This window comes from Cantharellus anzutake (assembly GCF_015039405.1).
Source record: "Cantharellus anzutake strain C23 chromosome Unknown EI90scaffold_50, whole genome shotgun sequence".
Classification (NCBI taxonomy): Eukaryota; Fungi; Basidiomycota; class Agaricomycetes; order Cantharellales; family Hydnaceae; genus Cantharellus; species Cantharellus anzutake.
Window position 1 is genome coordinate 143950 of NW_024067000.1, and position 17217 is coordinate 161166.

The 17217-nt window shown below is 51.3% G+C and overlaps 1 protein-coding gene across 1 annotated transcript; it reads right to left on the reverse strand.

The window, feature by feature from the left end:
* Positions 1 to 5895: 5895 nt before the first annotated feature.
* EI90DRAFT_2931604 (uncharacterized protein) lies at positions 5896 to 6384 on the reverse strand (the record flags this gene model as incomplete). Its single annotated transcript, XM_039055057.1, has 1 exon — positions 5896 to 6384. A coding segment is annotated over one exon (489 nt), but the record flags the coding sequence as incomplete, so codon positions are not given.
* Positions 6385 to 17217: the final 10833 nt, after the last annotated feature.

The following is a 17217-nucleotide window of genomic DNA, read 5'->3' on the forward strand; positions in this document are numbered from 1 at the left end:
TTGTGCACAGCTCACTTGCTTGAGATGGGATGCTCAGGCTAAAAGTTATGGAGCTGTAGAGTTTTGCGGCCCAGGCAAACGCTGCTGGGCTAACAAGCTCAATGGAGGGGGCCTGGCAGTTGGGGTTACATGGTGTGTTGGTGGCAGGGGCTGGTGTGTCTGCTGGTGGGACTACATGCGGCAGGGTTTCAGGAGAGCTCTGGGAGGTCGGCCTGGGTTGTTTAGATGTCCAGAAGGTTATACTGCTCTTTGCCCAATCAATCAACGGATTGTAGCAGGTGAGCCAGTTGTGTCCCAGGACGATAGCACAAGAGCCATCCAATGGGGTGACATAGAATGTTGTCAGGGTAACATTGCTGGTAGCAAAATGGACAGGGAGATCGACAGCATGTGTTATCATGTGATTTGTCGTGCCATCGAACAGGCGGAGCTGCATTGCAGGTACGGAGTGGGTCTGTAAATTGTGTTTATTAACTAGCTTAGTATCAATAAAACAATTGGAAGAGCCTGAATCGATTAGAGCAGGAAAAACAAAAGAGGGATCACAGTTAGTAGAAGAAAATGAGGGTAGACCATTAGCAGAAAACATTTTTGGACAGGGGATAGAGGCCCCGGAATTGGAAAACAAAGGAGAGCCAGGGGCATTCCCCCTTGAAGCAGGAAATTGACCATCGCAGGAACCAAAAGAAACAGAGAAAGAACGAGAATTGGGGTCAGATAGGGCGGATGCGTTCAAGCATACCTCCCTCTTCGCATGAAGGGGTTGAGCACAACCCTCTGATCGTGCGGCATCCGGAGGGTTGCCAGTTAGTTTTTTGCATCAGACAATGAGTCTGACTCCGGCTCTGGTGTCGTGGCCGGTTCTGGGGTGGAAACCTTGGCCGCCCTGGCTTTGGATGTGCTCGAACCAGCCTTGTAGCAATCCTTAGCTATGTGTCCTGGCTTACTGCAGAACATGCATAGGTTGTTGTCGAAGTGCTGTTGATGCTCTTCTTTGGTTAGCCTCCCATCTTTCCCAAGTTTTGCGGCGAGGTCAGATTTTGGCTTACTGTCAGGATGCTTGTCCTTTGGTTTACTATTAGTGGATGTGGAGGGTGTGGCAGGGGAAGGTGCAGCAGATCATTGAGATTTGGCAGGGTGCAGTTTTTGGGAGCCTTTGTCATGGGTGTCGGAGGCAGGTTTGTTGTGCCAATCGGTCTGGGCCTTTCATTCCCAGTTGTCAGAAACCAGATTTGAGATGAGGGAGAGTCTCTGTAGCGGAGGGCATTGGCCTCAGCGACTTCTGCCAGGAGCGCTGTGCCTAGTGACATGTCCGTGCCCTAACTTACTGACTGGCAATCAGAACCGAAGGGGGGTAACTCTAGTTGATTTTATTACTGGAGTGTAACCTATGTACAAGCGGGATATATATATGGTTACAGCGAAGATGGGTCTGCAATTGGCAGAGCCGAACGGAGTGGAGCTAATGGGGTTAAAGCATTAGCCAACTGAATATTACCGACGAGTCGGGTCGCGGGGTTAGCGGTAAGGCAGGCGATAACCCAGAAACGGAAAGGAGGGATAGGCCCGAAGGCGGGCTCTGCAGGGCAGGCGAGTGTATTGCCCAGCAGAGGCGGGAGTGCGCTAGCGGACGTCGGAGCTGTCCGGAAGTCTTTGGGGCTCCATACTTAGGGAGGTGTAGGTAATAAATTGAAATGAGGGGGTGGTGACCATCGAGGGGTACCGAGAGGATTGCGGAATATGGGAGCTCCAAGGTTAGTGAAGAAGGAGCAGAATTAGACCGGAGGGAATGGAGGGACCGGAAGTCGATGGCCAGGGATGGATATGACACCAGTAGTGCATATCGATCTCATCGGCGAGGTCCCATAGGTCATACAATGACGTTGGTTTACCAAACCGAGTGGTTTCATCTTTGATATGATTGGGCAGACCGCAGTAGAACAAGGCACGGAGGGCTCCCTCGCCCCAGTTGTCCAACCTACCTGCATAGTGGTTGAACTCAGTAATGTACCTCCCAATAGTTTGTCCATCCTTCATCATTAGGTTGAACAAACGTTCTTCAGCCTTGCCGACAGGATCGCATGGGCTGAAGTTACATTCGAGTTCTCCTACATACCTTGCCCAGTCATTCATCCACCATGGTTCTCGACCAGGGCAGTGACCACAAAGGATATTGGGCTCAAACCAGTCCAGTGCCGCTCCCTTCAAGTAGGAGATGGTGAACAGGACCTTGTCAGCCTTGGTCAGGAAAGGTCAGGTGTGAGTCATAAAATTTACTTCACATTGAACAAAGAATGTATGAAGTTTGTTTCGGTCGGAGCTGTCGAATGGTTCAGGTTCACGGACCTTCTTATGGGCCGGTTCGGGATGAGGTGGTGGTGGAGGAGCTGGTGGTGGTGCTGGTGGTGGAATGATTTGGTGGATGTCATGAGTGGTTTGAGCAAGGTCGGTGATCGCCCTGGTAAGCATGAAGACCATTCGTCCCTTTAGCAGGGCTTGCTCAGCTTGCTCAGTGTCGATTTCTTTGATTTCCTCATTGACAATATCCAGCGGATTGGCAGGTAACTCCTCCTGTGGCGCTGACTCGGGTTCTGGCTCAGGTTCTGGCACCAGCTCAATTGGGGTCTGGGCTGTTACCTCGGCCTCATTGCCCAGTGAATCGCTGTCAACTTCGCTCAGCATTCATTGCTGGCAGTATTGACGGTGTTTCACTGGCATTGAGGACCTGTCATATCTGTACAATCCTGACCTCCGCTCCGGGCTCCCGGAACTCCAAACCTGACTTCCAGAGTCCTACTTCCCTTCTGCCACCTCCTCCTTGCCGACTTCCAAGAGGTTATCCCACCTCCGGCTCCAACACCACCTTCGGTCCGACTCCGGAACATTCCGGGTTCGACCTCAACCTCAACACCTTCCAGATGTCATGACCCGGTGTTCCCTGGGGCAAGACGACCTCTTCCCTGACCTTCTCCCACGCCCGAACACTCCCCGCACACTCCACTTGCCGCCCGTCGCCGTCGCCGTCTAACCACTTCCCGCCACCTCTCCACAACCCCTCTCCTAATTGTCATTGAACGACCTAGCGGCGCAGAGCACCGCGACCTGCTGTCCCATGTTTCTCCGCACCTTGTTACCTTGCAGCGAAGGTCACGCTTGACCTTCGCTGCCTTGAACACGTGCCCTTTGTTTGTTTTCCTCCTTCTTTTCTCCGCCCGCAATCTCCACGAGATCTGGCGACTTATTCCCTATTCAGTTCCCTAGCGCTTATATACAGCTTGTAACTAATGCTTGTACTGTAGTTCGAAATCAACTAGAATTACCCCCTAAAGCTTACCTCTGTCCCCGTGAGGCCTCCGACCTTCTAAAGTATCGGGACCGCGTCGAGAACGAGGCGCAACGCTCCTCCTAGAGTCGTTGAAGCTGAAATCCCGGCTCACTCGCCTAAGTAGCCTCGGCCTCGAGATCGGTGGGGTTTATCCCTCACTAAAGCTCGGTCGGGTGTAGGACGCCTTTACCACTAGTGGGCAATGCTCGGTCGCCTACGGCCACCCTCGGTGAACCTTTGCACAGTTCTGACACCAGACAAGCATGCAACACCTATGTTCCCGACTCCGGACCTCCGCTCCGGAACCCTGTTGGCGTCTCCATCTCTGGAACCTCCAGTCTTAGCTCCGACCTCAGACTTTGACCCCACCTCCGCTTATACCCATTGTATTGGTTAGCTCATTCCATTTAATTATGTTTGCCAATATTCCGGAGTTTAACTTCCGAGTTCAGACTTTCCGGACTTACCTCGGACCTTGCAACTATTGCATTGTCCTATTCAATTCCGCTATTCTCCCTCATTCCTATTTGGGCTGCTGCTTCCTTTCTATTCAGTCAGCTGGCCATTCCCCACTCCCATCCTCCTTCCTTCCTCCTTGGGCCTTGGCCCTTCATTCCTCCTTTGGGAAACACCATTGAGTCAAACACTTGACCCTCGGTGTTGTTCCTCTTTCCATCTCCCTTTGTCTCCTTTCGTCCTACCCTTGTTCCTTTTGATTCCGGACCCCTCCTTATATACAATGTACCTAGTAACTTGTAACCTCAGTCCGAAATCGACCTGAAATGCCCCCAAGAGACTTTCCCTCTGCTAGATCTGAAATTAGGGACCCCCAGGACAACCAGCAATGGCACAGCGCTCCACCTGAGTCACTGAGGCTGAGGTCCTTCCACGCTAAGTCTCTGATTCCACTCCGGAGTCGTCTGAATCCGCCCGTTCTAACAGGACTGTAAGTCTGCCCAGTCTGCCATGAAACTCTTGAACAGAGGTTTGTCCGACTCTTCCCTATCGAACAATACATGGGAGGTATACTGCGTATATGGTGATGTGGAAGTACCATCCACTGGTGGGCAGGTCTGAGAATGGGTTGTGGGTTTGCAAGACATAGTGTTAACGTCAAGAGCGAGGGGAGTTCGAAAATACTGTCAGGGCATGGGAAACATCACCGTGGTTTGCCATCAGCGACCGCTAAGGTCCGCTGTCTCAGCATAACAGCCCGTTAAGGGTGGGGTTGAACAATTGCGGTGGAGCGGGGTTTCGGCTTCAATGACTCATCCATGAGCGTTGCACCTTGTACTTGACGCAGCCCCGATATTTCAGAGTGCAGAGGGTGCAACTGAGTCAGACAAGAAGCACAGGGGTAACCCTAGTTGATTTTTGAACTAAGGTACGAGGTAGTATACAACCGGTATTTAAGTATAATGAAATGAATAGGAATTAGTCGCCAGATCTCACGGAGATTGCAGGCAGCTTTAAGAAGGATAAAAACAAACAAAGAACATGGGAGAAGGATGGTTGTGCATGGCTGTCAAGAAAACAAGAGTAATAGGGAATGACTCGTAGGCCCATTGCAGGCCATGGAAATGGTAATAATGACAGGGAGGGGTGATGGGCTCATCCAGGCAGCATCAGGCAGGCAGCAGAGTTGATGGGGTTGGAGTGGAGGTGGGAGAAGGGGTGGGGAGTGGGCACCTGACTGTGGGAATTGCCAGGTTGTGACACCAGCCCACTGTGCAATGGCCAGCTGGTGGGAGACAGGGAGTGAAGGAGCATTCATCTCTGGGTGGAAAATTGGATGGTCTTCAATCAAGGAGAGGAGAGTGTGAAATGTGTGTGGTGATACTTGGAGGTTGTGATGGAAGTGGGTGGAGTCATTAAGTCTGAAGCATTCGAGGACAAGGCCCAACTGAGTGCATTTTGCAACCTCATTAGGATGGAGGACACAGGTAGTGAGCAGTAATATTAAGAATTTATGAACTTGCCACATAGCAGCAGAGTGAGCACAGTGGATAGATATAAGCGCCGCATCGAGTGAGTCTGATTCAGGGGGGGAGAGGTTGGATATGGGAGTGGAATCACTAGTGCTATCAAAGGTGGAGGTGATGGTACTGGTGCTGCTGGATGAGGATGATGTTGAGCTCATGGTATCTGTCACAAACCTCTTGGCGCTAAGAGCATGAGAACGGAGCAGAGCAGAGCGAGAGTTGTGAGATCATGAGAAGCGAGGTCATGAGCAAGAAGATCACAAGTCACAAGTCACAAGATCACAAGAAGTCAATTCAGGTTGGCAACCTGTGTTGACCAGTTGAAGAATCTGTCTTCACTGGTCAACCCCTTATATACATGACAGCAGGCTAAGACATGCAAGATGAGACAGGAGAAACAGACCAAACATCCGAGCCGTACAGGTAGTCACAAGGCTACATGGTTTGAGATGAAACTGAGATGAACAAGACACGTGAGACATGTGAGACGTCCGTCAAATCCATCCAGGGTTATGGCTTAACTGTAACACTACCTTCCTTCTTTCCAAAAATGCATAGCCCTCATCCTCAAGTCCTGAACCAGAATAGCTATCTGGAAATCTGTTCCAAGATTTTGTCACGATTTGGTGGGTGCACCACATGTCCTGAGCGAGTCATAGTCCAAGTGGGAGGCATATAATAACCTGGATCTGTCACCCACTCAGTGCTTGGCACTGGTGCAAGTACGTCTTGTGGTCCGTCAGGTGGTTCCCTCTGCTTAGACTTTGGGCTCGGGTTTAAGAATGCTGGATGCGGGAATTTTGGATGTCGGTGATGAAAGGTCTCGATTACTTCATCATAAGGTTTGGGAATGTCTGTCAAAAAATACCAACTAGTCTCAGAAGAAGGCTTATTGACATGTTCCACCAGGTATTCAAAGCGACATCCGACTTTCCGTATGTCCAATATCCTTTTGATATCCAGCAGGTTTTCTCCAAATATGACTTTGGGTTGCAGCCATGGTGGATTTGCATGACCGTCCACAATCTTTGGGTCCACATACCATTCTAAGAGGTTCACGTTGAATACCGAATGAAGTCGGGAGAGCGATGGAGGCAGTTGCAGCCGGTAAGCATTCTTCCCCACAGATTCCAAAATCCTAAAGGGCCCGATTTTCCGGTAATTGAGCTTATTTGATGGCCTTGTGGTGTGAATATTACACCGCAAAAGTAGGACCTGATTGCCCGGCTGGTTCGGATTCAGATAGTTTCTTTGAGAAATATGCTAACGGATGCAGGTTCCCTGATTCATCTGGTTGGTGGGGGATTCCTGAAATCGCGAAATTGGATGCATCAGTGAACAAGAAGATAGGGAGACTAGGATCATGATGAGCAAGGATGGGCATGGTTGTGAAAGCTTCCTTCAGCGCATTGAACGCTTCCAATGCATCTCCCTTGAGCGGGAATCTCTCAAGAGGCCCCTCCTTAGTAACTTCAATAAGGGGAGATGTGATTTTGGAATAGTGGGATATAAACCGACAATAAAAATTTGTGAATCCAAGGAAAGATTGAACTTCCTTTGCTGACTTTGGTATCGGCCAAGAAATAATTGTATTGAGTTTCTTCAGATGCATAGAAATGCCTTTCCATCCAATAATGAATCCCAGGTATTCTAACGCATCCTTATCAAACTCGCACTTGTCCACTGAGGCAAGCAGCCCATGGTCACTAAGGGCTTGTAAGACCTTTAAAACATGCTGATCATGTTCTTCCTGGGATCGTGAGAAGATCAAGATATCATCCAGATAGACCATGCAAAAGATTCCCAGATGTTCCTGCAAAACCCATTGAATAAAACTCTGGAATGCTGTGGGCACATTGGTGAGACCAAAAGGCATGACCAGATATTCAAATAGCCCTTCATGTTTTCCATTCATCCCCAGCAGCGACTTGAAGCAGATTGAATGCGGATTTCAAATCAATCTTCATGAATACTTTGCAACCATGGATTGCCTCCAACAGGTTGTTGACCAGGGGCAGTGGATAGTGATTTCGTTTCGTGATTGTCATATCCGTGCATTCCTGATCCCAACCCGACTTCCGGACCTCCTCCTTCCCCACCTCCGGAATCCTACCCTACCGCTGTCCATTCCGATATTCACCTTCGGTCCTGGCACCATAACACCCTTCACCTCCCATGCCACCTCCACTCCTCCATCACTTTCTTGTCCTATCTCCATCTGCTCCGATAACCACCTCAGACCGAACACCACCCCTCTCGCCACCCTCCTCCTACTCCTCTGCTCACTCCTCCGCCCCCTCCTCCGCTCCCTCCTCACAACACCTCCACCCTTCTGTCATCCTCCTACTCTTCTCCCGTCTGCTCCGATACCCACCTTCGGATCTGACACCTCTCCTCTCTTCCTTCCCCTCTCTTCCCTCTAGTCCTCTTCTGCCGACCTCCCACCAAGTTACGACCTTCTGCTGCTGACCTGTACTTCGTACTCGGGTGCCGCTCGTACCTTTGCTCCGAGCCTCCATCATAGTTCCTACCTCGGACTTTGACTCCACCTCGGTCTTAGTCCATTGCATTGGTGACCTCATACTATGTAAACACCATTGCCAATATTCCTCGGACTTTCAACCCTGCCTCCATAAGCTCCGCAACCTCTGAGCTTTGCAGATCCTCTTCGGCACTTTCACCACTTGTAATGTATCTCTCGCATTTTCCCCTCATCCCTATTTGGACTGCTGCTTCTTCCCATTCTAGCCAGTTAGTCATCATCCCCACTTCCCCTCATCCTCCTGCCCCTCTGGGCCTCGCCCTCCTTACCTCCTTTCAGACGTATCACAGGTTCTGTCTTATGACCTTCGGTACCGCTCCGCTTCTGTCACCCCTTTGTTCCTGTTCGGACGCCTTTGTTCCGATTCGGTTCCCCTTCATTTCCTTGTGCTTTCACCCCCTCCATTATATATATCAGCGCTTGTACATACTTGCAGGAGGCTCAGTCTGAAATCGACCTGAAATGCCCCCTAGAGACTTCCTGCTCACCTACTGTGAAATTAAGGACCAAATGGACAAACAGCAATGGCACAGCGCTCTGCTTGAGTCGCTGAGGCCAAGGTCCCTCCACACTAAGTCTCCGATTCCACTCTGGAGTCGTCTGTATCAGCCCCATTCTAACAACACGCCTCTCAACTTCACGGTTACGGAGAAGCTGTGCTTCGTCGTTTCTTCTATAACGGATTGCCGGAACATATCAAGGACGATATTGCCAGAGTAGGTAAACCCTCTACTCTCTCCGAACTTTGCACCCTGTCCCAAACTCTTGATGCACGCTATTGGGAGCGTAAATCGGAAGTTACACATCATGCGAAACCCTCTTCCTCTAACGTTTTCGACAAGTCCACCGCCGCTTCTCATTCCGACCCCGACCCTTCTTCCTCCTCTTTCAACTCCGCTTCCGGTAGTAGGCCTCCAAGGGACAATAAGAAGTCCGAGGCCAGCTCCGTTAAGCCGGACCTCTCATCTAAACTCGGAGACAACAGCAAGCTCATGCCACAAGAGCGTAAGCGTCGTCTCGACAAGAAACTTTGTATGTTCTGCAGTCAGTCTGGCCACATGGTCAAGGACTGTCCCAAGTCTTCTTCTCGTGCGTCTAAGGCCCATTCGGCCCAGACCGAGGAGCAAGGAGCCGCTTCCGCAGAAGCAAAAAATTAGTCCGCACCCCCATGGACTCCACACGGACCAGGGGTTGCGATCCTTCCTTCTGTGCACTCAAAGAAGTGTGTTTAAACACGTCTTCCATTTCTGATTTATCCTCCCTCCACATTCCCGTTTCCTTTTCTCTTTCAAATGGTCTATTTTCCCCTCTCAATGTTGACCCTTCGGTTAATGTTCTACTCGTTGTAGATAGTGTTGCTAATGTACCACTCTCTCCTCCGCCCCCTCCGACTACTTCCATAGATCGATCCACCTCTCTCCGCTTCTCTTCTTTCACTCCTCCTGTTTCTCCTCCATCCAATGTTAGGACACACAATAAACTTTTCCGCTCCTATGAGAACGTACCCACACTCATAGACTCTGGGTCTTCGGACTGCTTCATCGACGACACATTCGTAAAAAAGTTGGCCTTGAAGACATACCAGATTAAACCCCTACAACTACGCCTATTCGATGGTAGCACCAACTCAATCATAACCCGTGCCGTTGATCTTCCCCTCCACTTCGCTTCCGGAAACATCACCCCCACGACTTTCTTTGTCACATCGCTGGATGGATCATGTTCCCTAGTCCTAGGACACAACTGGCTTACCCGCTACAATCCGTTGATTGACTGGGTCTCAAGCAGTATTACGTTCCGAACTTCCGAACCTACCAAGACAGTCACTCCGAGCTCTCCCCCGTCGTCTCCGGCACCACTGCCATCATCTGACATCCAACCATCTGATGTTTTGCCAGCACCTCAGTCACAGGCTACTACTCCTCCGTTACCATCTATCGAGTTCATCAGCCGTTCCGCATTTGCGAAGGCTTGTCGACTTGAAGGATCGGTATCCTTCAGCCTAACCATCCCTTCTGAGGAAAGCCGCTTGAGGGCTGCCTCATCCCACACCGATTCCGTCAACCTCTCAGCCGTTCCGAAGGAGTATCACGAGTTCGCAGATGTGTTCAGTAAGAGCAAAGCCTCGACGCTGGCACCACACTGTGAGCATGACCTAAAGATCGACCTTGAGGAAGGCACTTCCCCACCCTTGGGTACTACGTACTCTCTCTCTACTTCGGAACTCGAGGCCCTCCGGGCGTTCTTAGACGAACACCTGGCCTCTGGGTTCATTCACCCTGCTACTTCCGCTCATGCGGCACTGGTCCTCTTCGTCCGCAAGAAGGATGGATCCCTCTGTCTTTGCGTCAACTTCCGAGGGCTGAACAAGATCACCAAAAAGGATCGCTACCCACTTCCCCGCATCTCCGACCTCCTTGACGCACCTAGCCATGCCACGGTCTACACCAGACTCGACCTCCGGCATGCTTACCACCTGGTTCGCATTGCAGCAGGCGACGAATGGAAGACCTCCTTCCGCACGTGCTATGGTTCCTATGAGTGGCTTGTCATGCCATTCGGTCTCACAAATGCACCTGCGGCCTTCCAGCGATTTGTCAACACGATCTTTGCCGACCTCTTGGACGTTTCTGTGGTAGTCTACCTTGATGACATCCTTACCTACTCGGAAGACATGGCTTCACATCAGGAGCATGTCCGAGAAGTCCTTAGGAGACTCCGCAAACACGGCCTATACGCCAATCCAAAGAAATGCGAGTTTCATACGGACACTACGGAATATCTCGGTTACTGCCTCTCTCCTTCCGGACTCACCATGTCCATCAAGAAGGTCAAAGCCGTTCAAGATTGGCCCAAGCCCCGTAAAGTCAAGGATGTCCAATCCTTCCTTGGTTTCGCTAACTTCTATCGGCGTTTCATCCACCAATACTCCGACATTGTGGTCCCCTTGATGCGCCTCACGCATAAAGGAGCCCCCTGGCTATTCTCTGACGATTGTCGCTCTGCTTTCAACACCTTGAAAGAAGCCTTCACTTCTGCTCCTATCCTCACACATTGGCTACCCGACGCCCCCCTCATTGTAGAAACTGACGCCCCCGATTACGCGATCTCCGGAATCCTTTCCATTCATTGTGATGACGGAGAGATTCGCCCCGTCGCCTTCCACTCTAGAACACTCTCGGCGCCGGAGCTCAATTACGACACCCATGACAAGGAACTGCTCGCCATTCATGATGCGTTCCGATCATGGCGTCACTACCTTGAAGGTTCAGGAACCCCAATCGACATCGTCACCGACCACAAGAACCTCGAGTATTTCTCCACCATCAAACTCTTGACCTGGCGGCAAGCCCGCTGGTCTGAGTTCCTCACCCAATTCCACATGACTGTCTGATTCCGTCCCGGAAGACTCGGAGTTAAACCAGATGCGTTGACTAGATGCTGGGACGTCTATCCCAAAGAAGGGGATATGGACTACGCTCGCGTCAATCTGCAGAACTTCCGACCGGTCTTCACTTCAGAGCAGCTCACTGCATCCTTACGAGCCACGTTCCTAGCTGCCACAGTAATCTGAGCAGCCATACTCATCGACACAGAGGCTCTTCATCGAGACATCCTAACCTCCCTCTCCTCCGACACCACAATCTCTTCTCATCTCGCTTCCCCCAACCTCCCCAATTCCCGCTGGTCCGTTGATGCCGAAGGCCTCTTAAGGCTGGACAATCGCATTTACATTCCGGACTCTAACGATTTCCGTCTCCACGTTTTGCGAGACAAACACGACCACCAACTTTCCGGACACTTCGGGCAAAACCGGACTCTGGATCTAGTACGTTGTGAGTATACCTGGCCGGGCATCCATAACTTCGTCAAGAGTTACGTATCCTCCTGCACTTCTTGTGCCCGTGCCAAAGTCCCCCGTCATAAGCCTTATGGCTTACTCAAACAACTCCCCATCCCCGAACGTCCTTGGAACTCCATCTCCATGGATTTCATCGAACAGCTACCCTCCTCTTCCGGATTCACTTCCATCTTGGTCGTCATGGACCGCCTGTCCAAACAGTGCATTTTCATTCCTACCCACAACACCATCACCTCCCCGGAACTGGCCAAGCTCTTCCTCCTCCATGTGTTCTCCAAGCACGGAGTTCCATCCCACGTCACCTCCGACAGGGGTCCGAGTTTGTCTCTCATTTTTTCCGTTCACTTGGTAAGGCCCTCGACATCTGCCTCCACTTCACCTCTGGTTATCATCCGGAAGGAGATGGTCAGACCGAACAGATGAACCAGATGCTCAAGCAGTACCTGCGCATCTACAGTAACTACCAGCAGGACAATTGGTCCGAACTCCTGCCTCTCGCAGAGTTCGCATACAACAACGCTCCGAATGCCACCACGGGCGTCTCCCCATTCTTCGCCAACAAAGGCTACCATCCGAACATCACCGTTCACCCAGAGCGAGACCTGACATCAGTACGCGCCCAAGAGTACTCCGTCAATCTCGACTCCCTCCACCACTTCCTTCGCAAGGAAATGCATCTTGCTCAGATCCATTATCAGGGCCCGGCAGACTCCTGTCGGAGTCCTGCCCCAGCTTTCGAAGTAGGAACCTCGGTCTATGTAAAGGCCAAGTATTTCCGTTCCACCTGACCTTCCAAAAAGCTCTCCGAGAACAACCTCGGCCCATTCAAGATCATCACCCGCGTTGGAACTCACTCCCTCACTCTCTGCCTGCCAGAAAACATGTGAGCCATCCACCCGGTGTTCCACGTCTCGCAGATCGAACCCTCCATCCCGAACATCATTCCGAATCGCCACCAGCCACCTCCGCCTCCCGTAGAAATCGAAGGCGAGATGGAGTTCGAGATCGAGGAGATACTCGACTCCAAGATCGACTGACATAGACGCAATAAGTTGCTCTACCTGGTCAAGTGGCTAGGCTATGAAGGGACCGATGAGGAGACCCAATGGCTCCTTGCCAGCGAACTCGATCACGCCTCCGACCTTGTTGAAGCGTTCCACTCTCGGTACCCAGCGAAGCCTGGACCCGAAGCTCCTTAGGAACCCCGACTCCTCTCCCATTCCTCCTTTTCCCCTCCACTCCTCACTTCCGTTTTCATTTTCATTTCCTCATTTTCTTTTCTTTCTGTAAGTGCAGCTCCCCTCATCTTACTAATTCTGGGCCTTCAAGGGTTCAGGCCTAAGAAGGGGATACTGTCATATCCATTCCCGGCCATTGACTTCCGGTCCCTCCGATCCCTCCAGCCTACCTCCACTCCTTCTTTACTAACCTCGGAGCTCCCGTATTCCGCAATCCTCTCAGTACCCCTCGATGGTCACCACCCCCTCCTTTCAATTTATTACCAACGCCTCCCTAAGTACGGAGCCCCGAAGACTTCCGGACAGCTCTGACATCCACTAGTGCACTCCCACCTCCCATGGGCAATACACTTGCCTGCCCTGCAGAGCCCACCTTCAGGCCCATCCCTCCTTTCCATTTCTGGGTTATTGCCTGCCATTCCGTTAACCCCGCGACCCGACTCGTCGGTAATATTCAGTCAGCTAATGTTTAACCCCGTTAGCTCCGCTCTGTTCGGCTCCGCCATTTGCAGACCTGTCTTTGCTGTAACCATATATATATCCAGCTTGTACATAGGTTACACTTCAGTAATAAAATCGACTAGAGTTACCCCCCTTCAGTTCTGGTTGCCAGTTAGTAAGTTAGGGCATGGACGTGTTACTAGGCACAGCGCTCTTGGCATAAGTCGCTGAGGCCGAAGCCCTCCGCCACGGAGACTTTCCTTCGTCTCGAACCTGGTCTCTGACACTTATGTTTCTCAAGTTTCTTCTCAATACAGGCCCACATGACTTCTGTAATCATTTTGAGTTGATCGAGCCCTGTCTGCATGGAACACGGCAGGTGGGGGTACTTCTCACTCGCGCTTATGCGAGTGGGCAGGACCGAAGGGTCCTGTTTGTCAGGGGACGGACCCCGGGTCCCCATGACCCCTCTCTACAGTCCACAGTCTGGCCTGTAAACACAGCCCATCTCAGGGCATAGCTACTGTGGGTAAGAAAGTGAGAAGAAGGTTAACTTCTCACTTTCCCACAGTGGCCCAATATGGTGAAAACTTCCGGGGATACCCGGAAGTCACATGAAGAGTGGGAACCGGGCCCGGAGCATGTGGCGCGTGGAGCATGTGGGGCGGAGCACACATGCAGGTGCGGGTCCGGGCTAGTCAGGGTGTGTGCCCTGACACTGTTTTGGGGTTAAAATGCCCGTGCTGGGCACTTCAGGGGCGACAGTCTGAGCGACTGTGGAGTTATCGTCCATTGACGACATGGCAGCATCCATGGTGGGACTTACAGGTGGGGAATTTGGGCTGGAGTCTACAAGGGCCTCCTTGATGGGGGAAAGGTTGAGGGAAGAATCAGTGAGGGGGATTCAGTCACGTTCATTTGAGCAATTTCAAATTTAATGGTAGGAAGCAGGATTGATCCCGCTTTCATTGCATTTATCCGATATTATTCGGATATTCCCGGACTTGCCAGTTTAGGCAACTCATGGCTTCAATGCCATAGTTGGCCATGATAAGGCATTGATATCTGCTGGTATCAGACCGGTAGGCGACGTTCACACTGCGGTCATGATGGTCCGCTGGATCTATTGTCCAGTGTCTGATCCCATCATTGACGGTTCAGTTCCTCAACGTTCTCTACCCCTTGTACTATTAGGTAGTCATCCAACGCAATTAGATCATTTACGTTGACCAAGGGTTCCCAAGTAAGGTCACCAAGTCCCCATTGGACACGGAACCATAAAGACTTATCATCGTCCCACTGATGGTCGATGATTTCCTTAACCTGGTATTCCCGTTCTGGGTCGTCGCCAAAGTCGTAAAATACTTCTATGGCGTGCCCAGGGAATAACACAGAATCATTTGGCTCATGAGGTGCGAGCCATGAGACATGGAACTTTGCAAAGATATTTCTTTGCGTCAACATGGGGGGAAGCCTGAGGACATAGTTTGATGAGTCCTCAAGTACCTCCAGTATTTCGTAAGGGCCAATATATGTTGGCAACAACTTGTGCACCCTCCCCTTGGGGAGGTTCAGATCTTTCATTGAAAGATATGCATAGTCCCCCTTCTTCAGTTTGGGGGAATCAGGGTGCTGATGTCGGTTTGCCTGGATAGCCTGTTCTACATGACTCTTAATAATAGTGTCGTGAGTGGCCTGGATGTTGTCCAGGGCCCGCTGGGCAAAGGATTTTACCCCCAGCAATTCAGATGATGGCAGAGACACGGTCATCTGTGGTGTGAGAGACCAGATTGAGATGAAGGAGTCATCTCCATGGTGGAGGGCTTTGGCCTCAGCGACTCAGGCCAGGAGCACTGTGCCAAGTTACACATCTGTGCCCTAATTTACTTACTGGCAACGAGAACTAAAGGGGGATCAACTCTAGTCGATTTTATCACTGAAGTGTAACCTATGTACAAGTTAAGTATATATAGTTACAGCGAGGGTGGGCCTGTGAATAGCGGGACCGAGCGGAGCGGAGCTAATGGGGATAGATGCTAGCCAACTGAATATTACCGATGAGTCGGGTTGCAGGTTTAATGGAATGACAGGTTAAGACCCACAAGTGGAAAGGAGGGATGGGCCCGAAGGTAGACTTGCAGGGCAAGCAAGTGAATTGCCCAGCAGAGGTGGGAATGCGCTAGCGGACGTCGAAGCTGTCTGGAGAGCTTCAGGGCTCCATACTTAGGGAGGCATAGGTAATATATTGAATTGGAGGGGTGGTGACCATCGGGGGGGTCGGAGGTGATTGCGGAAACCGGAGGCTCTGAGGTTAGTGGTGGAGGAGTGGAGGTAATCTGGAGGAGCAGAGGTGGTCGAGGGTGATGGCCATGGATGGATATGACATGTGGGAGGTATCCGTATACCAACTCAAACGGGGCAAATCCCATTGATTTATTCGCACTTGAGTTCAATGCGAATTCTACCATGGGTATATGCATGGCCCAATCTCGTTGATTGGGTCAGACAAATGACCGAAGGATCTGGACCACTGTCTGGATCGCTCGTTCTGCTTGGCCATCCCCTTGAGGATGGAATGCAGTGGTTAACTTGAGTTTAACACCCATTAGTCAGTGTAACTCAGTCCAGAATTGAGACGTAAACTTCATGTCGCGATCTGACACAATGGATGTTGGCATGCCATGCAAACGCATGACATGTTGCAGGAACAAATGCACCAGCTCAATTGTCTTGACCTGGGTCGTCACAGGCACTAGGTGAACCTGGCACATTAGACAGCACAAAACTACCCAAAGGTAGTTATAACTCAGGCTCGTCAGGAATGGTCTGACGAAATCCATGGCGATTGACTCCCAAGGCTTCTCAGGGACTGGGAGCTGGTGCAGCAGTCCCGGATATTTGAGTTTGCTTTTCTTGGTCGTCTGGCACGTCCTGCAGGATGTGCAGAATTTCTCGATGTCTTTTGACATCAAAGACCACCAGTAGTGTTTGCATACGTACTCGAGCGTCTTTTTGATGCCGAGGTGACCAAGGATTCTGTGTGTGTGCTCGATCGCAATGCCCGTAATCCTCTCCCCTTTATGAATAGATTCAGGGAGGACAAGTCATGGTTTGCCTGAATCATTCAGACGAAAAATCAGGCCATTGATGATTGAGAACTTGGGGAACTCCTCGGGTTTTGCAAGGATTTGTCAGGGGACAACTCCCAGGTCCCCATGACCCTCCCCTATGGCCCACAGCTGTCAGGGATGCGTCCGGGGTCGAGAGGGCCCGGGAGTAATGCCTGGCGCTGAGGCCGTCGCAGGGTGTGGAGCAGGCATGCGTACTGGCGGGCCCGATCTGGGACAATGGTCCCTGGCCACTTAGACTGAAGTGGAGAATGTGAGAAGAAGGTTACTTCTTCGGTTCCCACTTCAGGTACATTTATGTACATGCGGCTTGAGTCACATGACGAGTGCCACGTCATCCTCGGAGACAGCCACAGGCATCCAGGTGTCCCCATGGGGGATCCCAAGAGCATCCACTGCATGTGTGCATGCTGGGCACAGTGGGAAGCCGTCCAGGGTGTGTGGGCCGGACAGGTCAATAGTACATTGATACAAAGGAAGATGGTCCGTGTAGATAGAAAGAAATAAACAGGAAGAGGAAGATGAGAAGAATGAAATAAAGAAAGGAGAAGGAAGAGGGAAAAGGAAGGGGAAGAGAGGGAGGAAGGAGGAGGGAGGATGGACAGCGGGGAGCGGGTGTGGTGTGGCTGGGTGGGTCCGGGTGGACCTGGGTCAGGCAGGTGTGCCCTGACATCACCCCCTCCTTAAGCCGCTTCACCT